The sequence below is a fragment of the Sus scrofa genome, chromosome 6, assembly GCF_054392235.1.
Source record: "Sus scrofa isolate SSC_HxYL_T2T_F1_AM1 chromosome 6, Sscrofa_HxYL_maternal_Yorkshire_Landrace_v2.0, whole genome shotgun sequence".
In the NCBI taxonomy this organism is placed as follows: Eukaryota; Metazoa; Chordata; class Mammalia; order Artiodactyla; family Suidae; genus Sus; species Sus scrofa.
The window spans coordinates 29026960-29053176 of NC_139388.1; the positions used below are offsets into that span (position 1 = coordinate 29026960).

The 26217-nt window shown below is 52.8% G+C and overlaps 3 protein-coding genes across 20 annotated transcripts in view; 2 read left to right on the forward strand and 1 right to left on the reverse strand.

Moving 5' to 3' along the window:
* The window catches only part of TK2 (thymidine kinase 2), a 1024677-nt gene that overhangs the window by 385416 nt on the left and 613044 nt on the right, over positions 1 to 26217 (reverse strand). The gene's annotated exons all lie outside the window — the stretch shown is intronic.
* LOC110260939 (cocaine esterase-like) lies at positions 30 to 7937 on the forward strand. 11 transcript variants are annotated; one of them, XR_014805808.1, is made up of 5 exons: positions 54 to 493; positions 823 to 894; positions 1213 to 1252; positions 3642 to 3992; positions 4733 to 4855. XR_014805808.1 is itself a non-coding variant. In XM_084960191.1 (5 exons), exons 1-5 carry the CDS (start codon positions 468 to 470, stop codon positions 7689 to 7691), a joined length of 396 nt encoding a protein of 131 aa, XP_084816317.1. In that variant the 5' UTR covers positions 54 to 467; the 3' UTR covers positions 7692 to 7775. The 11 variants fall into 11 exon arrangements, 3 of the variants coding, with proteins under 3 accessions (XP_084816317.1, XP_084816319.1, XP_084816318.1); XM_084960191.1 differs by lacking the exons at positions 3642 to 3992; positions 4733 to 4855 and adding exons at positions 6030 to 6233; positions 7638 to 7775; XM_084960193.1 differs by lacking the exons at positions 3642 to 3992; positions 4733 to 4855 and adding exons at positions 6030 to 6093; positions 7638 to 7763.
* Positions 7673 to 25240, forward strand: CES3 (carboxylesterase 3). 8 transcript variants are annotated; one of them, XM_084958456.1, is made up of 18 exons: positions 7673 to 7806; positions 8435 to 8567; positions 9343 to 9588; positions 9703 to 9805; positions 10823 to 10960; positions 12816 to 12884; positions 16355 to 16559; positions 16665 to 16803; positions 16957 to 17090; positions 17595 to 17748; positions 17852 to 17956; positions 18629 to 18730; positions 19081 to 19218; positions 22055 to 22135; positions 23164 to 23311; positions 24238 to 24387; positions 24540 to 24618; positions 24720 to 25240. In XM_084958456.1, coding segments are annotated over exons 7-18 (1428 nt in total). In that variant the 5' UTR covers positions 7673 to 7806; positions 8435 to 8567; positions 9343 to 9588; positions 9703 to 9805; positions 10823 to 10960; positions 12816 to 12884; positions 16355 to 16557; the 3' UTR covers positions 24916 to 25240.

Below are 26217 nucleotides of genomic sequence, written 5' to 3' on the forward strand. Positions count from 1 at the left end.
TGCACTTCCGGGGAACGGGAAGGGGGCGTGGCGTGGCGACGGGGTAACGCGAGGGACACGCAGCGCTGCCGGTACTCCGCCTGGGGATAGAGTGGAGCGGTGTTGTAGGCGCGCTCTCCACGCAGACCCGGGGAAATGCGCAGCGCTCCAGCAAAGGCTCGCAGACCCGGCCCCGCGTGCGGGCGGGTAGCGTGCTAGACCGTGGAGTCCGAGACTGAGGCACTTAGGGTTCGTCTGGGATTGACCGAGAAGTTTCTTCAGACATCGCTTCCTCTGAGAAGCCCGCCCCTTAGACTAGGCGACCGCTCCCTTCCCCAGAATTGCCTCTGTCCGTGCAGGGTTCACTGTGTTTTGGAACCTCCCGGTGGCGCACCTGCAGCCCCCACTGCTCCTTGGGCCCGGGAGTGCCCTCCTGGTCCCCAGCGCGCGGGCCAGCTGGTGTTCTTTAAATATTTGTCCAGTGATTAATGCCTGAACTCGATTTTGGCGGGAGGTGGGTAAAAGGAAAGACCTGAGGTGGGGTTGAGGGTGTTCTTAAGAGGAGTGCCACAGGCAGGTGTGCATTCAAAAGGCAGGCCATTGCCGATCAGGGAGGGGGTCCTCAGAGACCCCCAGAACTGGGACAATAAGGGGATGAAGGCAGAGCCAGGAAATCGATCCCAGAAAGCAAGGAGTTTTTGGAGAGAAGGGCAGCCACTCTTCCCTGCCTTTACTTAGTTGGTTCCCTTCGCTCTGAACGAAGGTCATTCCCATTTCTCTGTCTGTGGGAATCCTGACCAGGGCACCTCTTCAAGGAAGCTCTCCTGGTTTCCCTAATCACAGTTCCGTCTGCTCTCTCTCTCGACCCCCTGGACACACTTGTCGGGCCCATGGCTGTAAGGACAGTGAACTCAGGTATGAGGTGAGGGTTCTTGGTATTGTGTAGAAGCCCAGAAGAACCTGGGGAGAGGGGAAGCTAATGTGCTAGCCCCTGCCTGCCACTGGCCTTGGCCTGTTCAGTCCGTCTCTCCTGCCAAACTCACCACTCCCTGCCCAGTCCAACCTCTAGACCTGAATGACTGCTGGATGGGTTCCTGTGCAGCCACTTGGTGAAAAGCAGAGTGCCCAATGGTAGGGCAAAAAAGAAAAAGACCTGTAAGCTCACCATGCAGCTGGATGGACTTCGAGTGCCACTGAGCGCCTCCTCAGACTTCTGCTTCTCTTAATCCCCAGCTATAGGATGAGGCTCCCAAGCAGGGTGACAGGAACCCAGGTAAGACTCGCCAAATTCTGCAGAGACAGGACCTGAGGCTGCGGGAGGACAGATGTCAGGGAAGTGGGAGCCAATAGGGAGCTACAGCACCCTGTGCGGACCCAACACATCGTGACCCTAAGATGTGCCCCTGAGGCAGAGGGAGAGTCAGGGCTGCCCCAGATCACACTACACCAACCGATGAGTGGTCCCTAGGGGCTCAGAGCAGTACCTGCCTAGGTGGGCTGGGGAAGAATTTGAGACATTATCCCCCTAGGGTTTGTGGTGGGGCTGGCACTGCCCCGGGGGGGGGGGTAATAACAGTAATAATACCTCTGGCCATCATTTGGCTCTGAATGTTCCCTGTTAGGCCAGAGGGTTGTCCTGACACCCACTGAACCTCTCTCCAGAGGAGCCCCAGGCAAGGTTACTGACTCAGGGTACCGAAGCCCCCACTCCCAGCTGCTATGTCCTAAAGCCTATGGGAGAGAACAACGCCATCCTTTCCACCCCCGTGCAACCCTCCCTGGGGAAGGCACGTCTTGGTCTCCAGGGCAAAGGTGCTGGCTCTTTGTGCCATCCTTAGCAGGCCTTTGTGGTATCCCTTATCAGCTTAGACTTTGTGGGCACAGTGCCTGGGTGTGTCTGTAGCTCCTGGGTCTCCTCTTGAAGGGTGCGATCCCCGAATCCAAACAAGCTCTGCCTGATCTGACTCTCCTCTCCCTTTCCAGTTTGAATCTGCTAGTAAAATGTCCACAGTTCTCTCCCCCTTGGGTCTTCTCTGCCCTTCCTGGTTGCTGACCAGGCTCTAGAAGGTCACTGGAACCTTCCAGCATCACAAAATGCTAGGCCTAGCTGACACCCTCTTAAAAATGTTGCTGGAGGAGTTCCTGTTGTGGCTCAGCAGGTTATGAATCCGACTAATATCCATGAGGATTCGGGTTTGATTCCTGGCCTCGCAAGTAGGTTAAGGATCCGGCATTGTGGTGAGCTGTGGTGTAGGTCGCAGACATGGCTCCGATCTGGTTTTGCTGTGGCTGTGGCATTGGCTGACTCCACCCCTAGCCTGGGAACTTCCATATGCTGCAGGTGTGGCCCTAGAAAGAAAAAACAAAAAACGTTGCTGGAGTTCTCTTGTGGCACAGCAGGTTAGGGATCTGGTGTTATCACTGCAGCAGTTTGGGTTGCTGCTGTGGTATGGGTTCAGTCCCCGGCCCAGGAGCTTCCACATGCCACAGGTGGGGCCAGAAAAAAAAAATGTTGCTATAGGAAGTTCCCTCATAGCTCAGCGGGTTGAGGATCTGGCATTGTCCCTGCTGTGGCTCAGGTCACTGTTATGGCACAGGTTCAATCTCTGGCCCCCGGACTTTCACATGCTGGGGTGAAGCCAAATAATTAATTAATTAATTAAAACTAAAATGTTGCTACATTGTATAGGACCCACTTTCAGAAAAAAAAGAAAAGAAAAAATTGGAGTTCCTGTTGTGGCACAGTAGAAACAAATCCTACTAGTATCCATGAGGATGTGGGTTCGATCCCTGGCCGCACTCATTGGGTCAGGGATCCGGCATTGCCGTGAGCTGTGGTGTAGGTCGCAGACACAGCTTGGATCCTGCATTGCTGTGGCTGTGGTGTAGGCTGGCAGCTGCAGCTCCAATTCGACCCCTAGCCTGGGAACTTCCATATGACACGGGTTTGGCTCTAAAAAATCAAAAAAAGAAAAAAAATTGATAAGCACAGGTGATGGATCTTACCCTCTCCTGTCCCACCCAGTCCTGGCTTATCCAACAGAGCTAATCAAGGTCTCCGGGGCTTTCCACATCCTGCCCAGGAGTTCCCCAAGAATGGACGTGTGTGTGGCATCCTGGTTTTAACCTAAATCGTCGCAAGTTCTTTCCCTTTCCGATGCCTGACTTTTCCACTTCCTGACACAGGGGGTGACCTCTCCACACCCCCACATGGTAGACCTTCTTTTTCCTGTTTAACCAAAGAGCTTCTCTTCAAAGAGGAAGCATCCATGATGTAACCAGCCTCTGATCAGGGACATTTCAGCAGGTTTTGTTCTTTGCTGTAATAAACATCAAGCCTCAGAAGTCAGTGGCAGCAGTGAATTACAGGCGCAGGCGTCACGTCCCACAAGGAACTGTGTCAATAGCATGTTACACAGGAGAACGTACTATATAGACAGTAGGTTACTGGGGAGAAGGGGGGCCTTTTGACTTGGAAAGACATTGCTCAGTTGCCCTCTGGAGCCTGTGAGTAGCTGTCGAATCTGGTCTCAACCACACCACGTGGCATCAAGCATGTTGATCCATGTCAATCTGATAGGTGTAGGGTAGCAGAGTTCACTGAGGCTGTTTCTCTTTCTTTACTTTTCTTCTTCTTCTTCTTGTTTTCCTAATGAAACCAGGCTCAGATCTGCCCAATTTTGCAGCGGCAGAACTTGAGCCTGCAGGAGGAAAGGCACCGAGGAGCTGGGAGCCAGTGGAGACAACACCGGGGGAACTGGGAGCCTGACTGGACACCTCTCTGCACCCTGAGGCTCCCAGAGGGTCGGGACTGCCCGAAGCCACGCAGCACAGCAGGGCTCCCTGAGGTCGAGAGAGTAATATAACAAACGCAATAATCTACCTTCAGCATTATCAAAACCTGGGCAGCTTTGTTTTATCTGGATTATCACCTCTCCTCTCCCCATTATTGGAAGCAAATCCCAGAATTATATCACTTGTAAATGTTTTATCATGTCCTACTGAAAGGAGAGGTGTGTATCTCTCCTAATCTCTTAATGTAGTCAAACATCTAGTCAAATATTTTTATTTTATATGATCATGGTATTTACGATTTTTTAAGAAAGATTTAAATGAGGGTCATACTTGAAAAACTGGTAGATATGCTTCTTTTTTAATAAATAGATTTGAGATATAATTCACGTAGCATACCTTTTACCCATTCAAAGTGGTTTCTAGTATATTCACAGAGTTTGCCACATCAAGTCCCCTTTCCCCAAACTTCAGCAGGTTGGTTGTTTTCTCTCTATGAAATGTCAGTTTTGGACATTTCATATAAATGCAGTCCAAGGTGATCCTTTGTGATGTCTTTCACTTAGCTTAGCTTTAAGGTTCATCCATGTCATAGCACGTTTGCGACTTCTTTTTATTGCTGAATAATATTCCATTGTGTGAAGATGCATTTTTTTCAATCCATTTATCAGTTGATGGACTTGGATTGTTGCCACGTTTTGGCTATTATGAATAATCCTGCTATGAACATTTGTGTACAAATTTTTGTGTGGACATATATTTTTACCTCTCTTGGATTTATACCTAGAAGTGGAATTGCTGGATCCTGTGGTAACTCTGTGTTAAACCTTTTGAACAACTCTCTGTGTTTTCAAAGCACCTGCACCATTTTCCCTTCCCACAGCAATGTTTGGAGATTTCACTTTTTCCACATCTTTATGTTTGTTATTATCTACCTTCATGAGTCTCTTTCCACTTTCAGATTCCTCCTCTGCTTCTCTTTTATATTCCTTGGAATTTTGTTGCTGTGTAGAAGAAACCAGTTTGGGAGTTCCCCTGTGGCACGTTGCATTGAGGATCTGGTGTTGCCACTGGAGCATCTCAGGTTGCTGCTGTGGCGCTGGTTCGATCCCTGCCCTGGGAACGTCCACATGCTGGGGATGTGGCCCAAAAAGAAACGAAAGAAAGAAATGCTCTTTGTTTGTTCTGGAAATGTTCCCAGAGTTTGAGGTTTACTGATTACATCCCTATGGTTTCTTTTAACTCTTTCTCTGTCCCCTGTAAACTTGTATTTATATTCTAGAGGCTTGATTAGATTCAGATTTTAGATTTTGCTTTGTTTTATTTGGGGGCAAGACTATTTCATGTGTGGCGCAGTGGCCCTCCAGTAGAAAACAATGTCTGATTACCTTGCTTTTTGTGACAAAACAAGCTGTTGACATCACAGTCAGATTTTTTTTTTTTTGGTCTTTTTAGGGCCACACCCATGACATATGGAGGTTCCTAGTCTATAGGGTGTCCAATTGGAGCTGTAGCTGCTGGCCTAGGTCACAGCCACAGCAATGGAGGATCCGAGCCATGCCTGTGACCTACAGCACAGCTCACGGCAATGCCAGATCTTTAACCCACTGAGCGAGGGCAGGGATTGAACCTACATCCTCATGGATGCTAGTCGGGTTCGTTAACCACTGAGCCACGACGGGAACTCCACAGTCAGATTTCAACATGCATTTCTCTTAGCATGAGTGAGGTGAACATCTCCTCATTTGTGTAAGAGCCATTTATTTGTATTTGTTATTCTCTCTGAACATATTCTTTCACAAATATGTGCAGCTGGCATATTTCTTATTCATTTGTAGACATTCTCTATTAAGAATATCAGAAATTCTCTTGTGGCTCAGTGGGTTAAGGAGCCAGCATGGTCACTGCAGCAGCTTGGGTCACGGCCGTGGCCTGCGTATCTGATTCCCACAGTTCCATACAGTGAGTGGAAAGGACACTCTCACCCCATCAAGTTCTGTGACCATTTGTTTGAAGCTCCTGGGGCTAAACCACGGTGCCAAACCCCAAGGAGCTTCACTGAGCATGGCGGAAAAGGCTGGGGCCAGATTCAGTGAAGCATTGTGGGGGGCAGAGTTACAGGCAGGAAATGTATAAAGCAAGTGTTGGTAGTGTCCCTTGAGCTGAGCTGAGGACAGGGAAGAGGTGGCTGCATCAACAGTCAGGGAGGGCAGCTGACTGGGAAGACCCACCCCTGACATCCCTCTCTCTGCCCACAGGCCAGTACTCTACCAGCCCCATCCAGACCACACGCACAGGACAGCTTCCGGGAGCCTCACCCAGGTGAAGAACGCTGCTGTGGTGGTCCACACCTCCCTGGGAATTCCCTTTGCCAAGCCACCTCTAGGGCCACTGCAATTTGTGCCCCCAGAGCCCCCAGAATCTTGGAGTGGTGTAAAGGATGGAACCTCCCACCCAGACAAGTAAGCAGGGAACTCCAGGCTTTGGGATAGAGGATGCTCAGAGCTCTGGGCCAGGCTGTAGTTATCATTTCATCTAAATCCCCACAGCTAGCTTTTCCTCTGAGTTTGGTGGATTCCCACATGCATTTTTCCAATGAGTATGCTTGAAAGAGTGAGGTACCTTTCTCAGGCTGAGGGCTCAGCCCTCAAAGAGCATTAGGTCCACATGCTGAAGGGATAAGCAGGGACACACATCTCCCTAGGTTCTTGTTATGCCAAGTGATCTCTGACACCAGAGGAGGTGTTGGTGGCAGGAGTTTGAACTTTGTAGGAGCTTCTGACTCAAGCAGCAGAGCTGTGGATCCCTGAGGAGTGGAGGACAGCCCTCCACAGTTACTGTGCCAAGCGGCAGGGCCAGGTGCCATTTACCAAGAGCCATGTATATGTTCTTGCAACTGGAAACTCTGTGGGAGTGATGGGGTTTTCTGAGAGTCTGCCTTGAGGTGAGGGACCACCCACTGTCCTTCTCTGAGAAATTAACATCCATTCATTGTAGCAACAGGTGTATGGGCTACTCCCCTGTTCCAGGCCTGTCAGAGTATAGTGATGTGGTGGTGAGTGTCAACACATGCAACCAGTGATTCACATAGACACCCACAGGAGTCAAGACTTCTTATAGGGTTCCCATCATGGCTCAGTGGTAATGAACCCGGCTAGTACCCATGAGGAGGTAGATTCAACCCCTGGCCTTGCTCACTGGGTTAAAAGATCCGGCGTTGCTGTGAGCTGTGGTGTAGGTGGCAGATGCGGCTCGGATCCAACGTTGCTGTGGTTGTGTTGTAGGCCGGCAGCTGTAGCTCTGATTTGACCCCTAGCCTGGGAACCTCCATTTGCCACTGGTGTGGCCCTAAAAAGACAAACAAACAAACAAAAAATATTCCTCAGGAGTTCCTGTTATGGCTCAGTGGATTAAGAACCCAACTAGAATCCATGAGGATGCAGGTTCAATCCCTGGCCTCACCCAGTGACTGGTTAAGGATACGGTGTTGCCATGAGCTGTGGTGTAGGTTGTAGATGCGGTTTGCGTCTGGTGTTGCTGTGGCTGTGGCATAGGCTTCAGCTGCAGCTCCAGTTCGACCCCAAGCCCAGGAACTTCCATATGCTGTAGGTGTGGATCCCCGCCCTGAAAAAAAGTCAAGATTTCTCAGCCTCAGGAGGATTGGTATCCAAAGCCCACATAAGCTTGAGGCCTCCCTGGAAGACTAGGCTCCATCCCAGCTTCTCCAGAACCTGTGGCTTGTAACTTGGTGCAGAAGGGGCTTTAGAGAAGGGTCTTGTGTGAGTGGGATATTGGGGGAAGTGGGCCCAGGATCTGGTCATGGCCATGGCACAGTCCCAGGACTAACTGCCTGCCGTGACCACCAGGTGTCTCCAGGACGTCGCTGGCATGGATTCAGTGTCTCAGAAACTAATGAATAGGACCCTGCCTTCCACCTCCATGTCTGAAGACTGCTGCACGTCAACATCTACACACTGCCCATACCCACAAGGCTTCCGGCCTGCCTGGGAGTGCCAGACCATAGCTGGCTGAGGGGTAGGAGAACATTTCTTCTGTAAGAAGATTAAAAAGGACAAGAGCAGCCGCAGCCCCAGTGCGGTGTGGACCCTGTCAAGAAGCCTCTTGCTCTCAGATCCAAGGAAAGGCTTCTTACCCAGTGTGGGTGGCTGACCCCTGGGCACAGGGTCACAGAAACCTGGCTTCTCCCAGAGATCAGAAACTGTGGCCCTGGGAAAGACTCAGAACCCACCCAACCAGCTCACACCCAGGACCCACTCAGGTACCTGAGGGCTCCACTTTGAGGTGGCCAGAGACCCCAGCCATGGATTATCTGTTGGGTCAGTGAGAATGGAGGGCCTTTTAATTAATGTGCACATGCTGTGATTAGAGAGACACCCCTTTTCTTTCCACCTCAGGGGGCTTCTGGGAGAAATGGAGCCAGGCTCTGGTATGTGGGACAGGCCTTAAAGTGTGGGAAGCCCAGTTTTCCTGACAGAACTTGGGTTGCCTTCAGCCCAGGCCATGAAGATGCTATCATGTCTTGCTGGAGTTCTGTCCATGTGGTTAGGTGGACAGAGCCAAAGTGGTGCTTAGTCTGGGTAGCAGCCCTGGTGGGGTTTGGGGTGGGTGGAAGCCACATGGTATTGTGCCTTGGATTCCCCAGGTGATGGTGTGGATCCGTGGTGGTGGGCTTGTGATTGGCATGGCTTCCATTGTGATGGTTGTGGACTGGCGGCCTTGGAGGACGTGATGGTGGTTGTTATCCAGTACTGCCTGGGCGTGCTGGGCTTCTTCAGGTGAGACCTGGGCTGGGCTGAGCAACGTGGGCTGAAGGAGCCAGGACAGTCCCATGACCCCCATCCCTGCCACCTCTCAGCACTGGCAATAAGCATGCACCTGGCAACTGAGGCTACCTGGATCAAGTGGCTGCGCTACGCTGGGTCCAGCAGAATATCGCCTACTTTGGAGGCGACCCCGGCCCTGTCGCCGTCTTTGGCCAGTCTGTGGGTGGCCTAAGTGTGTCATCACATGTTGTGTCCCCCATGGCCCAAGGCTTCTTCCAGGGTGCCGTCACAGAGAGTGGTGTGGCTGTGGTGCCTGGCTTCATCTCCAGCTCACCTGGCGTGATCTCCATAGTGAGCGCCCTTGACTGTGGGAAGCCCAGACCTGCTGTCCCATCTCTTGCCTCTCAGCCTCCATTACTCTGTCTGTTAAATGGGGATAACAGGGACTCCCCTGCCATCCCTTCCCACCTTGGGAACGGCTGCCTATCAGGATTGTTCAGGGGTCAGAATTCGCAGACCTGTGCCAGTGCGGAAGCCAGGTGTATTCTGTGGCCCATAACACTGCTGCCCTGGGGGTCCCCCTCCATGGGCAGGACCATCTAGGCAGGTGAGATGGCCTCCTTGACAGGGACCTCTGACCATCAGGGAAGTTGGAACAATTTCAGAACCGCAAGAATCCATTACGATACTCTGAGATTTGGGGTACACCTACCTCCAGCAGGGCATTGGGCACACCCCTTCCCTCTTCCTGGAAGGATGAGCCAGCCCCTGCCTGGTCTCTTGACAGATAGTGGCTAACCTGTTTGACTAGAGGTTGACTCAGAGGCCCCGGTGTACACCTGCGGGGCAAGAGTGAAGAGGAGATTCTGGTCATCACCAAGGTTGTGAATGGACGTGGGTATGGAGGAGGGGGACCAGTAGGTATGGGGCAGGCAAGCCTGGAGCCCCTCATGCTCCCCAGACAAGTTACTCTGTGGCTGCACCTTGGTGTCTTCACTCCCTGGATGGGAAATCGAGGCCAGGCCGTGCTCAGGCAGGTGTGGGTCCTCCTGGGGTGGGTGTAAGCATCCTGGGGTGAGCCAGGAAGGGATGGAAGATGTCTGTGGTATCAGAAAATGTCTGTAACCTGACCTTGAATGTCCCTTAGCCCTTCAAGATCATCTCCAGCCTAGTGCATAGGATCTTCCTGCCCAGGCACCCCCAGAAGCTGGTGGCCTCTGAAGACTTTCGCCCCATCCCCAGCATCATTGGTATCACCACTGAGGAGTACTGTTGGATCATCCCCTCCGTGGGGCCCACTCCCAAACCTCCAGGCGCTAGGGAGCCCATTGGAGGGGTGGGGGGTGGGGGGTTTCATGGCTCCAGGCCCATCCTACCTCCAGCCCGATTCTCCCTCACTACCCAGAGCGTGAGCAATTCAGACACCCAGGCAGGTTGGACAGAGACCGTGAAGGATGTTTTGCAGGAAACATCAGCAGTGATGGCTCCTAGGGACCTGACCCCGTGGGGAGGGGCTCCTCTTCTGTCTCAAGGCATGGGAGACCCATCTCACAGATACCCTAACCATGCAGCGTCACCCAGATTCCCTAACCCATCCTGGGATCCATCGTCCAACCCAGTCCCTGCTGCCTCCCTGCCCTGCCAGCCTGACTACCCTTACTCTTCCTGATCCACCAGGGGCAGATGATGCCTCCTGAATTTGGTGACTTGTTGATGGAGGAGTACATAGAGGACAGTGAGGTCCCCCAGGCCCTTCACACCCAGTTCTATGAGTCCCCCCATTGGGGGACTATGTCTTTGCAATCTCTGCTCTCCAAGTAGCAAAGTTTCAGCATGAGTACACCTGTAAATAAGGCCACACTGGCTGGGGGTGCTGCTCAGGGCTTCAGGTGCCAGGTGAGGTCTTCTGGTGTCCAGATCCCAGCCCACGTCTATTTATTGGACCCCAGGTGCCAGCCACCTGATATCCTTCATCTCGGTAAATCCTTGTGGCTAGTCTAAGAGACAGGCATTTACCCCATTTTATGGATGAGGAAACAGATTCAGTGACCTTCAGGGACTTGCTTAAGACCACACCCTAGGAAGTTCCAAGGCCATGAGTTGAACCTGGGCCCTCCCCACTGCCCTGCTCCAGCCTGGGCCTCCCTCAGCCCCACGGTCCTGAGTCCAGCCAGCTTTGGACATCCCTGGGTTGTCAGCATGGGTGATCCGAGAAAGTTCCAGGTGAGGGGCTCCTGAGTCACGGCCAGTCTATCCCACCTCCCCAGGTTCCTGGGCCCCTGTCTACTTCTGTGAGTTCCAGCATCAGCCCAGCTTCTTCAAGGACATCAAGCTGAGCTACCTGAGGTCAGACCATGGGGAAGAGGTGCCTTTTGTCTTTGGAGCCTCCATCTGGGGCAGCCACAGTGAGTCTTCCGGGGCTGGGTCCCTCAGAGGCTCCTCATTTCCAGGCTGGGGGACCAGATGCTGGCTCGGGCCCTGAGTCGGGGTGATTGTCCTCACTGTGCAGTGAGGATGCAGGCTCAGAGAGGGATGGGATCAGGTGTTCAAGATCTGACAGCTAGAAAGACTGAGGTCGAATTGGAGTCATGGACTCTTCCGACTGCGGCCTGTGCTCCCTCTGCCTCTACCCCCGGGAGAGATGTGTATAGAAGAGGGTGTGCGGCATGGCTGCAGAGGTGGGTTTTCAAAGCCATATTTGTTTCTTAAATGCCCTTCTAGTGTTGGAAGAAGGGAGCCTTCGGGGCCAGGGACGAGCCTAGTGTCTGGGCAGCCAGAGGCCGAGGGGATGTATGGGGTCTGGGCAAGGAGGGGGCCTGGGGAGCAGGCAGAGAGCCAAGGAGAAGCTCTACCTGTGCTGATGAGCGTGCTGGGGGAACAACCCATGTGCTGGGCTGGAGCTGCCCTGACCTGGACGCCGGCCTCTTGCTCTATAATCAGAATCACTGGGGAGGAGGAGCTGCTGAGCAGGAAGATGAGGAAGTACTGGGCCAACTTTGCTCGAAATGGGTGACATGTTACACCCCTACTTTAACCTCCGCAGTTAAAGCCATCAGGGAGGGCTCCCCTTGTCTATAGTGACCTCATTAACATACATGTCCTCAACTGCATGGCAGCCCTCTGCCCAGGTCTAGGACCTTCCTGGACAGAAAGGGACCTTATGGATGCTGGGCGCTTATTCTATCTCTGGGTGACCTGGATGGCTGGGGTCCCTGGCGCCGGCAGTGCTATTATGGGCAGAGCCTCCCTCTGTTAGGAAGGGACAAAGACTGCCAGACTCCGTGGTAGAGGTGGCGCTCTAGTGGAAGGTAGTTTCTTTCCTAATTGTGGAAAACCTCCCCTCTCATTCCCCAAGCCCTGATTGATTGCCTTGCCCAATTCCGGTCAGAGTGCTCGGGTCTGGGCTCAGTAGGGGTTCAGAGTGACCCTCACGCTCCCCCTCCGGAGGGCATGTCTCTAGGAACCCCAATGGTGAGGGTCTACTGCGCTGGCCCATATTCAACCAGGAGGAGCAATACATGCAGCTGAATGTGCAGCCTACTGTGGGCCGGGCCCCGAAGGCCCGCAGACTCCAGTTCTGGACAGAGATTCTGCCCCAGAAGGTGCGGGAGCTAATGGAGGCCAAGGGGGAGTACACAGAACTGCAGCTCCCCGTGGTTGGGAGGGTGGGGTGCGGAGGGGGACGGGAGAGGGGTGGGCTTGAGTGCAGGTGGGGGTCTGTTGGATGTACCCACACGCACTAGTGAGGAGCCATAGCCATTCATTCATTCATTCATTCATTCTTCCATCCTCCCATCCATCTAGAAAACATTTAAGAACGTACTGTGTGATGTTAGTTGCCAAGCCCACCATGGGTCCTCTCTTGTTAGGCACTCTCAGTAAATCCCCCCTGAAGCTGGATGAACAATCCCCAATGGAGATTTGCCTTTCCCTGCACCCCACTGGGCCCCAGGCATATCCTCCCTTCCTCACCTTCACTCCCTGCCCACACTCTCTCATCTCCCTCTGAAGGAAGGTGCTTTGGAGAGCTGCCCCTACCTGGCTCTCAGCAAGCCCAGCAAGCTCTCTCTCCGGAAACGGCCAATAGGAAAACTGGACACAGAGATCTCAGCCCCTGAGGCTACAAAGGGCTAAGAGCGTAAATCCTCGTCCCCACCCATTGTCCTCCTAGATTAAGTGTCATCTCTCATTGACATTTAAACAACATACTCATTCACTTATTAGTGTCCCACAGAGGTGACTGACCCCATTTTTTTGTAGGAAGCAGGACTGGGCCTGTCCATAGGCCCCTGGAGCTTGGACCAGCTGCACAGTGGCCAGGAGAACCAGGTGGGTTCCTCCTGGTCATCTGCTTCCTGATGTTTGTTTTTATTCTCAGTGGTTCTGCAGACATTGTAGGGCCCAGACTTCACATGCCCATAGCACATGCATGAAATGTTTATCTGTGGGATGTTTCCTGGAAGTAGGACTGAGGGGTCAGAAGATCCAGGCATATCTAGGAGAAGAGACTCTTGTTCCCTGGCTCCCATGGGCCTCTTCATCCAGGGAGATCTCTTGCCTTTTGGAATTCGCCTCGCTAACCCCCTACCCCCGACCCCCACCACCTCTGCTGAACATCCCCAGCCCACCATGGGCATCCGTATGAGTAGTTTTCCCGCTTACCCCATTGTTTTCCCTAAATGGTTATTCCTTTCCTCACCCTCTCACCCATATAAAACCCTCTCATATTTTATCTCAACATGCAAAGTTACCAAATTATGTCCATTCTGCCTTTTTGTTCCGCCAAAGCACTCTCTCTTTTGTCATTAAGAGACTGTATCCCTTTTCTTGTAGTCCCAGGACTCCCTACCTCTGACACTCTGGACACTAGGACACTAGATTTCTTAGGAGGAATGTCCCCTGCCTTCTGCCCACTGTGCCTAAGCCTAACTGTACAACTTCCAGAAGTTGTGCTTGAAGGATAGACATTCTGGCATTGCCCACTCTGGCCACCAGATGGCAGAAAAGTATAACCTTGAACTTTTCACCACTTGGCTGCACAATGCTTCCCTCCTACATACTGAAAGCATTTATGACATAACATGCCTCTGTGTGTTTTTCAGTCCTGCATGTGCACAATGTAATTCCCAAATGTGAGTTCCCAGGACTAATTCTTGTTTTAACAGCTTTATTGTGGAATAATTTACTTACAGTTAAATTCACTGATTTAGGTGTACATTTGATAAATTTGGATAAATGTATGAGACATACAACCACCATCACATCAAGTTTTAAAATGCCTCTATTGCTCCAGAAAGTGTCTTTATGCCCTGTTGCACTGTTCTGACCCTGGCCTCAGGGCCAGTTGAGGGTAGTACCCTGCTTCTTCCCTGTCATTTGAAGATCCTCCAAAAGAGTGGGTTTATGCAATGGTCGCCCCAACATACGCCCTGGGTATCTTCAGTCCTGGGGTCCCATGGCAGGGCTGCTCAGGCACAAGGTGCCGAGGCTCTGTAAGAGCCTCCTCCTACCACTGTAGGAAAAGGTTTGCTTGTTTTTCAAAGCATTAAACATAAAATTACCGTGTGACTGGCAGTTTCCTTCCTAGCCATGCAGCTGAGAGAAATGACCATATAGGTCCTCATAGAAATTTGTACTCATGTGTTTATAGCAGTATTATTTATAACAATCAAAAGGGAGAAACGACCCAAATATCCATTAGTGAACGAAAGGATAAGCAAATTATCATTCAGCCATACACTGAAATATTACTCAGTCATAAAGAGGAACACAATACTGATCTGTGCTACAACTTGGATGAACCTCAAAAACATGATGCCCAGGGAAAGAAGCCAGACACAAAAGAGCATATATCACATGATTGCTTTCATGTGATATATCCAGAATAGGTAAATCCACAGAGGCAGAAAGCAGATTAATGGTTATTGGGGGATGTGGGTAGTGGCTTGGGAGGTAAGGGGCAGGGGTGGGAATAGAGAGTGACTAATTAATAGGTACAGGGCGAGGTTAATGAAAGAGTTTTTATAACTAGATGTGGTAGTTGCACAAAATTGCAAATACATTAAATTCCACTGAATTGTATACTTTACAATGGTTAATTTTATAATATGTGACTTTAACTTCAATTGAAAAAAAAAAGAGCATCAACTTCAGTTCCTTCCATCCCACATCAGGGCTCAGGCGCTCCCTGGCAGGCAGGACCAGATACCAGCCCAACCCTAGGCCTGTTGGCTCACGCGGAGCAGGAATGGCACTGGGGTCATGGCCCTCGTGTAGGTGATGTGTGTGTCTCGCAATGAGTGTGCAAGGTCTCACGGAAGTCTTAGAGTCAGAAGAGGAGAAACTTGAACCTGGGGCTGCAGAGCTCCTTCTGTTGCCAGAGTCTGTCTTATCACTCAGGCCCCTGCAGGGCGGGTGCGCTCCCAGGCCCGCCCTCCTCCTCCCCCAGCCTGGGCACTAGATGCTGGTTCTTAGAGTTGGCCACCAGCCAGGCGGGGCGGTCCGCTGAGCTTTTGCTAACAGCCCTTTAGAGATTGGATGTCCCGAAGGTCAGGGAGCTGATTCTACGTGCTGCCACTTCTGCCCATAGTCAGTTGTAAGAGAGGAGCATGGAGACAGTGGTAAGAACTGCGTCCAGGCTCTTGGTCTGGGTGGCCTGTGTGCTTGTGGCCCTCTCTGCTGCAGTCACTGGTAAGACACACCTGCAGGACCTGCAGAAGTGGGATCTTCTGGGTGGTGGGAGGACTCAGAGGGAGGAAGCACGAGTGAGGGAAGGGAGGGCTGGGCAGCCTGCTCAGGGAGGAAGCCCTCCATGGGGAGGAATGCCAGGGTCATGCGTCTTCTCTGGGCAGGAACTCTGCCCTCGCTGTCATGTGGATCTCCAGAGCAGCCCTGCCCAGGGACTGGATTGTCATATTTTAAGGGGACCTAGGATTTGCCTTAATCAGTAAGATATGGCCATAGAAATGACTGTCATGAAAGGAAAAGTCTGCTCCCCATTGCCAGAAACAGGGGGCACGTCATAGCCTGCAGGGCTGCTCAGGGAAGCTGGAGTTCCTCCAGAAGCAGAAGGCATGAAGGGGAAATGTGGATGAGAGTTTCTATTGTTTGCTGGAGAAGAAACGGGTAAGGCAGGCCAAGGAGGTTTAGATGGTCTAGTTGGAATGACTTCAGCGGGCTCTGGGCATGGGGCTGTCCTTAGATGTCTAACCGTGGGGTGATTAGGGCAGGTAGCTAGTGGCCAGGAGTATCAAGGGCCCTCAGAAGAGGTGCCCTGGTGCAGGGGCTCTGAGTTGATTGGTTTGCATTTGAAGGCCACACTTTCCAGTGAGCTGTTGACCATTTCTGAGAACAGGCTAGCCCTGGGAGGGCAGGCCGTCCAGGGTTAGCAAGCTTCCTAATGTCAAAATGTAAGAATAGAGAAAATAAAAAGATGTATTTGTTACATCTTCTTCAGCAGATGAATAATCTGAGGTTTAGAGAGTGTGAGTGGCTGGCCCAAGGCCCAAGCCCATCTCCTACCCTCACCCCACAGTTCTGTGGGACCAAGGAGAGCTTGGTTCCTTCACTCGGGCTAGTCTGGCCTGGAGGAGAGAGGTAGTGATGCCAAGGTAGGGAGGAGGAAGTGGGGTTAATTGCGAGACTTACCTCACAGGCAGGCTGGGGAAGTTCAGCGAAGTGCTCAGAACAGGGCCTGGCAGAGTAGGTGCTCAGAGAGCCGACATTTAGGGAGTCCATCGGCTACCCTATCCTTTCATGGAGGCTGCAGACTCACCCCAACCCCTCTGTCCCGCCCTCAGGGCGAGAGGCCACTCAACCTGAAGTCGACACCACCCTGGGCCGCGTGCGAGGCCGGCAGGTGGGCGTGAAGGGCACTGACCGCCTTGTGAATGTCTTCCTGGGCATCCCGTTTGCCCAGCCACCCCTGGGGCCTGGCCGGTTCTCAGCCCCACGCCCAGCGCAGTCCTGGGAGGGTGTGCGGGATGCCAGCACAGCCCCTGCAATGTGAGTAGCCCCAGGGGAGGTGGGCAAGTGGGCAGGTGGCAGGGGTCCAACTCCCAGGGCACGTGGGGCTGACACACTGGTCCTCGGGCTCCTCCTTGGCCACAGGTGCCCGCAGGATCTGGAGAGGATGAACAACGCCAGATTTGTGCTGGATGGAAAGCACCAGATCTTCCCAGTTTCAGAGGACTGCCTGGTCCTCAACATCTACAGCCCAGCTGAGGCCACGACGGGGGCCGGGAGGCCGGTGCGCAGCCCAGAGGGTTCTGTCCACCCAGCCAGCTCTACGTGGCCTGCACCCCCTCCTCGTCCCTGCTCCAAAACTGCTCTAAGGGTCCCGGGAACACCCTGAGCAGGGGTGTGTGTGGCTGGGGTCACTGACCCTTGGCTATCTCTGCAGGTCATGGTGTGGTTCCATGGAGGCTCTTTGGTGGTTGGTGCCGCCACCTCCCACGACGGATCTGCCCTGGCCGCCTATGGGGATGTGGTAGTGGTGACAGTCCAGTACCGCCTGGGGCTCCTTGGCTTCTTCAGGTGAGGTGGCAGACCTGGCATAGGGCGTCCTTTGTACTGAAGCAGGGCCAGCTCAGGAGAGGAGTTGGCTTGGGGATCTATGGTGAGGGTGCAAAGTTCGAAGGTACCTCCCCCAGGCAAGCAGGGAGTCTGGGGCAGAGAAGAGTGTTCCCTGAGGCTCCACCCTGGGAGGAGGGGCTCAGCCAAAACCAGAATTTTACAATGGACTTGGTTCATTGGGCAGAGGTATTGGCTCCTGGTCGGGGGCCAGCAGGGTGTGGGGGGTCAAGGAGCAATAAGCTCTAGCAGCCGCTTAACAGCCAGAGCTGGCAGGGTGCCTGGCCAGGCCCCAGCAAGCCACGTGCTGGGCATATGGATGGCAAGTGTGGCTCATGGCCAGACCAGATTTGGGGACCAGGCAGAGTCTGGCATCTTAGGGACTGATTCAGAGCAAACCTGCAGAGGCTGAGGAAAATCTCTCAGGGGAGCTGGCTTGCCCTAACTACTACCCCACCCGCCCGCCAGCACTGGGGACAAGCACGCGCCTGGCAACTGGGGCTTCCTTGATGCAGTGGCTGCTCTCCGCTGGGTGCAAGAGAACATCAGCCCCTTTGGGGGTGACTTCAACTCTGTCACCGTCTTTGGTAGCTCTGCTGGTGCAAGCATCGTCTCTGCTCTGGTGAGTCACACAGGGGGCTGGCAATGGTGTCTCCTGTGGTCCCAGACCTTCCAGATCTTCTGTCCCTCCCGTGACAGCCATCTGTCCTCTGCACTGCACCCAGGTCCTGTCCCCGCTGGCTGCAGGGCTGTTCCATAGAGCTATAGCAGAGAGTGGAGTCATCACCCTTCCGGGGTTGCTGGATTCTAACCCCTGGCCCCTGGCTCAGGTCAGCATTTCTTTCATTCTCTTACCCGCTCTGTACCAGCCACACCCCACCCTGTGCTCACCCTGAAGTCCCAGACAGAGACAGAGATGATACCAGTCGTGAGCTCCTTGGCAGAGAGGGTGCCCCTAGGCTGAAGGAAGCACACCACCAGTGGGAATTCAGAGCAAACCACCAGTGCCAACCAGGTACAACGTGATCTGAGGGCCCCCTGCCTCCAGCCTCACTTCTCCTGACTACCTGGGCCTGCTCCAGCCTCGGTACTAACCACCATCTCCCCCCTGCCAGAGGAGTGCAGGCTGGAAGCCCTCCCCATCTAAATGCGATCTCATTTCCTTACATGCTCCAAAAACCTTACTGACCCTTCTGGCTCTGGGAAGAGAGTTGACTAGATAATGACACTCTTCTCAGAGGGTGCAGGGGACTCAGACACACACACAGACAATCTGATGTAATGGGGGACACACAGGGTGCCTGGGGACTGCCCGAGCTGATGAGCAAGGACAGCTTCTCCAGGTTGGTGACAGGTCTCTGGCCAGTCTTCAAGTCCCATCTCTAACATCATCACCCCGGCTCTCCTACACACACATACATCCCTGCTCTCCAGGAGGCTGAGGGCTGGAAGTGGGGTGTGGCCGGATGAGAGAGAGGCTAAATGCTCCTGTCTGTTCCCAGAGCTTCGCGGACTCCCTGGCCTGCCCCTCCACCTCCTCGGCTGAGATGTTGCAGTGCCTTCGGCAGAAGGCAGTTGAGGAGATACTCCTTGACAAGAAGTTGGTATGCCCACCCCTTGGGGCTTGGTGGTACGCAGGGGCACTGAGGGGGTCCGGTCCTGGGGGAGCAGAGGGGCGATCACCAGTCTGGGCTGAGGTTTGAGGCAGCCATCATGGAGTGGGTGCAGGGGACATGAAGGGAGGACCACCCTGGCCCCGAGGGCAGGCCGCGTCCTCCAGGGAAGAGGACTGTTTGGAAGCACCTCTTGCCTGTTCTCCTGACTCCCCCGATCCTGGTGGCGTCATCCCCTCTCTCTGCCTCAGGGCTCAGGCATGCAGCCAGGTGACTCCTAGAGGCCCATCTTTTGAGGCGTGGCCCTGACCGAGAGGCTCTCTGCCTTGTTTCTCCTGCAGAAAACTATAGCTTCCTACACCGTCGATGGGACCTTCTTTCCCAAGACCCCCAAGGAGCTCCTGAGGGAGAAGCAGTTCCACTCTGTGCCCTTCCTCCTGGGTGTCAACAATCACGAGTTCGGCTGGCTCATCCCCAGGGTAAGTGTACCCTTCACAGCCCTGCCCCAGACACTTGTCTCCCACCCCAGCATCATCACCACAGCCTGTGAGCTGAGCACTTCTGTTTGATAGGTGAGAAAGCTGAGGCTGAGAGGTTTGAGGGACTTGCACCGGGTTGCCCTGCTTCATTGCCCCAAAGCAAATGTTTCCTTCTTGGGAACCAGATGTTTGCCCTTTCTGAACAGTGCTGATCCACGGCATATTCCTGCCTTGCTTGGTTCTGCTTTATACACCTCTGAGACTAGTTAGCTTGACTCTTGGGTTTCAGACAATATCAAGCCCACTGGGGGACATCATGGCCCAAGTACCTTCCAGGCGTTTCCGTGCACAGACCTCCCCACACATAGTGACACCATGATGCTTTCTTTCCCAGCATCTTGTCACATCATTCTTGATTTTCTACCCTTCTTCACAGTCATTGATTTCACAACTGCAAACTCTTCCACTAAGAAAGAGTCCCATCATAATGTTCCTTCTTTGCTGCCCTTGGGCAGCTTCTTGTTTTTCTCTCTGAAGCTAATGCTGCAGTGAACATCTTCATGTCCACAGCTTTTGCCCTGGCTTATTCCTTTGGAATGAATCCCCAGGGGACGCATTTGGGTGCTTGCTGGATGAGAGGCTCTTGCAATTTTGACATGAAGTTTGTAGGATGCCGTTTGTAGGAGTTTCCAGGCCATGTGTGTGTGTGTGTGTGTGTGTGTGTCTCGGTGTGTGATGGCAGAGGAGTATTCAGGGGAACCAGTGCCCTGAGTCAGGTAGGCAGCCTTGCCCCTGTTATGGCAGCTGCCCAGCAGCCCTGCGCCGTAGCGTATCAGCTCTGGCGACAGCCCTGTGGCTGTAGTGTACCAGCTCTAGCGACAGTCCTGTGGCTTTAGTGTACCAGATCCAGCAGCTCTGTGGCTGCAGTGTATCAGCTCTTTTACCAGTGAGAAACCAAGCGGGCACTCAGAGAGTTGGAGAACTCGGGTTTATTGCCGGCGGGCTCAGAGGAGATCGCTCTCCAGAGTCTGAGCCCTGAAGAGGGATTTCACAGGGCTTTTATGTGCTAGTTCTTCCGGGTCCATGCTTGGCGGACCAGAGTGAGAACTGGCAAGTTTACAGAAGCAGATGTGTGGGGAGGGGTGGTTAGGGGTAGTTGGCCAGGTTTTGCTTAGTCATCATGCCGGGGTCTCTCCTTTCTACATTTTTATCGGGACATTTTCTCCTACACCCCCACACTGTCAGCTTGTAAATAAAAGAGCAAACCCGCTGGGTGTGGAGTGCTGTGCCCGGCACTTTGTAGCCAAAGATACTTCTCAGAAATTGGGTGGTTCAGGGTGCTGCTCAGCTCAGCACTGGTACAGGCATTCCTTCCACCCTCCTTGTTCACCATATGAGCATAATTGTAAATTTCTCAGCCAACCAGATGTTTACTAAATATCCACATGAAAGCTTTAGCCATGGAAAGTAACTCATAGGCCTTCTGAAAACCTCATGTGGGTCGCCATTGGCATGTAACACTTTCTGAAATTGCTCCTCCAATTTTTTTTTTGTCTTTTTCTCTTTTTATATTTTAAGGGCCACACTGCGGCGCATGGACGTTCCCAGGCGAGGGGGCAAATCAGAGCTACAGCTGCCAGTCTACACCACAGCCACAGCAACGTGGGATCTGAGCCATGTCTGTGACCTCCACCACAGCTCACGGCAATGCTGGATCCTTAACCCACTCAGCGAGGCTGGGAATCAAATCTGCATCCTCATGGATATTAGTTGTGTTCATTACCGCTGAGCCACAACGGGAACTCCAAAACACAATTGATTTTTTGTGTATTGATCTTGTGGACCATCATTTTTTAAAAAGTTTTGCTACTTTAACTTCTGTGGCCTTTAGTTTAGGCCTTTAATTCCCAACGAAGATCAGCATTTCCTTTTAGCTCTACACTCTTTGCGTTTATTCATCCGTGAACTTTCTGTTGCTGTTCTTACGAAGATTAACAAAAAGCCTGCAAGCCATAAAATTAACTTCAGTAATTTTAACATCTGCATCATGCTTACTCTATGTCAGGGCCTATATGTGTGCTAACTCAGTCCTCACAGCAATTTTATAAGGTAGGATGTTGTCACTCCCCTTTTACAGATTAAGGAACTGAGACACAAAGGGCTGAAGTAACTGGCCTAAATTATGCACCTGGTAAGTGGTAGACCTAGGATTTGAACCCAGGAACTGTGCCCTTAAAACTGTAATATATAAGAGTTCCCCTTCGGGAATTCCCAATGTGGCTCTGTGGAAACGAATCTGACTAGCATTCATGAGGATGCGGGTTTGATCCCTGGCCCTGCTCAGTGCGTTAGCATCCAGGTGGCTGGCGAGGCTCAGATCTGATGTTTCTGTGGCTGTGGTGGAGGCCAGCAGCTGTAGCTCCAATTGGACCCCTAGCCTGCAGGTGTGGCCCTAGAAAAGAAAGAAAGAAAAAAAAAACTGTAACACATAAAAGGAACATTTGACTTTAAATGCAACATATTGACTTTCCATGTAGCCCCTGTTGCAGCACCTGGGGGGCCTGATGTTATCATGTGAAAATGTTGAGCATACTCTGGGGTTGCTTTTCACCACTTGCCTCTTGTATTTGGTGCTTTTTCTTCTCTTCTCAATTCAAAATTTGTCTTTTTGGGTCTGCAGGCTAGAGGGTCTGGCTGCATTTAGCTCCGTAATGAGCTCGTGAGCACAGGGCTGTGAACATTGGCCTGCTTATTGCTGGGAGCTGGGTGAGAGGGTGGGGTAGGGGAGCATGGGCAGTGATCAGGCTGTGCTGAGAGGGCCTTTGTGTTCCTGCAGGGCTGGGGTATCCCGGATCAGATGGATCAGATAAATCTGGAGGACATGCTGGCCCCCCTGAAGCCCTTCGTGGGCGGACCGGTGAGACAAAAGACAGGAAGGGATTGTCCAGTGGGGGCTTTACCCAGCCCAGTCTCTCCAACACCCACAGCTACCTACCTACCAACCACCAAGCCCCGTGGTCCATCTGCTGAATCTTAGTTCCACCCAGGAATCTCCTTGGCATGAGTCAATGTGGTTCTCAAAGGAAGAGCATCATCATTGTCATTTGTGTCATAGACTGCCCCTTAAGGAGCACATGACCTCTGCCAGGACCTGTGCTGAGCCCAGGGACAGGCATGCACCTCCTTCGATCCTCACCGCAGCCCTGTGAAGTAGAGACTTTCCTTATCCTCATTTTACAGATGCAGAAACTGAGGCTCGAGGTCTCATGGTGGGTAAAGGGCAGAGGCAGAACTTGGACCAGCTGTCCAATCCCCGAGCTTCAGCTGTCAAGATTGCACTGTCACATGTGAAACCAGCTGGAATCTGGGATGAAATCCCAGCCCTGGCTACCTGTCCAGTTATCCTAACCCCTCTGAGCCCATTTCTCCATCTGTAAATGAGGATGATAAGCCCAGCCGTGCGAGCTGTTGTAAGAACACTGGATGGTGCATTCGAAAGAGTCTGCCAGGGAGCTGGTATCCAGGAGGTGCTCAATCTATGTGCATTTCCCTTCCTTGAAACTCCCAGAGCCCTCCTCATTCACACAACCTCATCACTGCTCTCTGGAGTGGGGAGTCCCCATGATTTAATTCACTAACTTCTTGGTGGACTTCAACTGAGAACCTGCTCCAGGCCTGAACCCCATGCTTCACTTAGGCTGCCAAACAGCCTCCCAGGGAGGAAGCAACCTGTCTGAGATCACACAGCCAAGCCGTGATTGCAGAGCAATCATTTAACCCCAGATCTGACCTTATCCCACCCAGACACCGTCCAGAACCCCCAGGGGAGATAGCTGACCCCTGGTACATGAGCCCCAGGACATGAAAGAGGCCAAGTAGGAGGGTGTGGAGCTTCTTGGGAGGGTCTGCCATGACTGTGGGACCTGAGCGGGCCTCTTGCCCTAGGATGCGCCTGCTGAGGTGATTCCCACCATCATAGATGAATACCTGGGCAGGCGCTCAGATGGACAAGCCAAACGAGAAGCCTTCCAGGAATTGATGGGTGATGTCATCATGCACTTTCCTGTGTTGGAGTTTTCTAGAAACCTCCATGGTAAGCCCATCCCTGTGTACCTGCCCCACCTTTCCCACTTGGGCCCAGGAGCTGGGTTATCACAGGCGACATGGCCGCACACTTCACTGCTACCCCCACACCCCACTTCCTCTCTGGGCTGCAGTGTCAGGGCAGGGAGAGGTGACTCAGGCAGGGAGCTTCGCAGAGGAGAAAACCAAAGCTCAGAGAGGGGCAGAGACTTGTCGGAGTTCACCCTGCAGGGCCCGGTACCAATCTCAGGATTCGTTTGATTCATGAGTGATTTCTTTGGCTTTTAGCCGTGTCCAGGGAGAAAAGTATTCCTTCCTTCAAGCCTGGTGGCTAATCACTAACACAGGTCTGGAACAGCTCCAGGGTCCTGTCTCTGTGACCTGTGGCAAGATACTTAAGCCTTCTGGCCTGTTTCCTCATTTGTAAAATGATGATGATAATAGATAATAATCTAATCCATAGGTTGTTACGAGGATGAAATGAACGATGACACATGAAGCACATAGAATGGTGCTCAGGGAGTTCCGACATGGCACAGCGGAAACAAATCCAACTAGGAACCATGAGGCTGCAGGTTTGATCCCTGGCCTCACTCAGTGGGTTAAGGATCCAGCGTTACTGTGAGCTGTGGTGTAGGTCGCAGACACAGCTCAGATCTGCTGTGGCTGTGGCTGTGGCTGTGGCTGGCAGCTACGGCTCCGATTCGACCCCTAGCCTGGGAACCTCCATATGCCATGGCTGTGGCCCTAAAAACCAAAAAAAAAAAAAAAAAAAAAAAAAGAATGGTATTCAGCACCTTGCAAGCACTCTGTAAATGTTTGCTAATTATCATTTTGTCGTCATTACTGGTAGTGGTTATGATGAGCCCATCTTACCAAAGATAGGACCTGATCAGACTGTGGGTGCCTGACTCTCATCCAGCCCTCTCTCCACAGCTGCTGGGGCCTCCGTCTTTTTCTACGAGTTCCAGCATCGACCTAGTTCCTTTGCGAAGATCAAGCCGGCCTGGGTGCAGGCTGACCATGGGGCTGAGATGCCCTTCGTGTTTGGGGGTCCTTTCCTCACGGACGAGAGCTCCATGCTGGGTGAGGATGGACACACAGGCGACCCTTAGGCTGCCAGGCTGCACCAGGCTAGGGCAGGGCTTGCAGCAATGGAGGTCTCAGGTCAGCACAGTGGACCTTTGCATCTCCTTCAGGACCCACCTGACCCTGACCCAAGTCTGTCCCTCCCACAGCCTTTCCAGATGCCACAGAGGAGGAGAAGAAGCTAAGCCTCACCATGATGGCCCAGTGGACCCACTTTGCCCGGACAGGGTGAGTGAGTAAGCAGGCACGCCTGGTTTTGGGCCTAGACTTCCCAGATCTGCCTTCTGGGGAGCGGGAGGCCTTGGTCTTTACTCATTCCTCCCACTCAGGGACCCCAATGGCAAGGGGCTACCTTTTTGGCCACCGTTCAACCATTCGGAGCAATATCTGGAAATCAGCCCGGTGCCACAGGTCAGCCAGAAGCTGAGGAAGGCCCGAATGCAGTTCTGGGCAGAGACACTTCCCACCAAGATCCGACAGTGGCAGCAGAAGCAGAAGGGCAGGAAGGCCCAGGAGGAGCTCTGAGGCAGGGCCTGGACCTTCTGGGCTGGAGGCCAACCCTAGGGGTGGTCAGGTCCCAGCAGGGCAGCCTCCTGGCCCCCTGCTAAGAGACTGTAACCCAAACCAGGCTGATGGATGGTCACGTCCCTTAAAGCAGCAGCCCTTCCGGGACTCCTGCTTTCTGTCTAGGGGGCCTTTGCACAGACTTCTCCCTCTTTCCCCCTCCTTCATGGCAGTTGCAGCTCATACCTCAAGCTCTCCAGGGGACCCTCCTCCTCCAGGAGGTCTTCCCTGCCTTCTCTGGGCCTGGCCCATCTGTGTCCATTACAGCATAGCCCACTCTAGGCTAGCACTGTTGGTGTCGGTGTTTTCCTCTCTAAGGAGCTCTCTGAGCGTGGAAATAAGCCTGATCACACTCTGCGTCTCCCACACCAGGACTGGGCAGAACCTGGAGTCAGAGGATGTTTGGTGAGTGAGTGAAAGACTAAGAGAGTGTGAGAATGGTGGCTGCTGGATGTGAAAGCAGGGCGTTTAGACCCCGAAGCTGGGCTTAGTTCTGCACAGATGTTGTCTTCTCTGACCATTAGGTGTCTGGACTCTGAAGACAGAGACCCATGTGGAAGGAATCCTAAGGCATCAGGGGATCTAGCCTAGAACAGATTGCAGTCCCCAGAGGCATCTGAGGAAGGCTGGTGGAGGTCCCTTTGTCCATGCTATCCAGTCTTGGCCCTTGTACAAAACAGAGCAGAGTCCAACAGGGCCAGAGCCCTGACCTTTGGACGTGAGATGCAAGCTTCAGCCCTAGTGCTTCACCCCTTTGTGGCCTGGCTGGCCTCTTTCCTCCGTCTCCTGCTAGGAGAGACTAACTTCTGGGGTTTCTCAGCACAGCTCTCAGAGCACCTACCAGAACACAGGAGAACAGGATGGGGGAGGGTGTCTGGACTGGTGCATCACTCAGGCTGTTTTCACAGAGAAAAGAAGAGGTCTACCCACTCAGGCTATAACAGGTGAAAAGCAGCCAGAGGTTTTTGAGTGGGGGCGCACATTTGTTTCTTTGAAGATCAATGCACTGTTCCCTTGAGACGTCTGAATCTTCATACATGTCACTGTTTCTTCCTCTGTCCTCACTACCCCCTCCTCCCAACTCTGGTCCCACATATGCCCTTCCTCCGTCAGACTAAGTTCCTGGCTGCTGATGCTTACATGAAGATCACTTGCAGTTGGGACCAGTTTGGTGTTGGGAAGTCCGTTTGGGGCAGGAAAGAGAATCATATGCCAGAGAACACTGAGTTGTGCCAGTTCCTTGCTCAAAAGCTCCCAGTAACT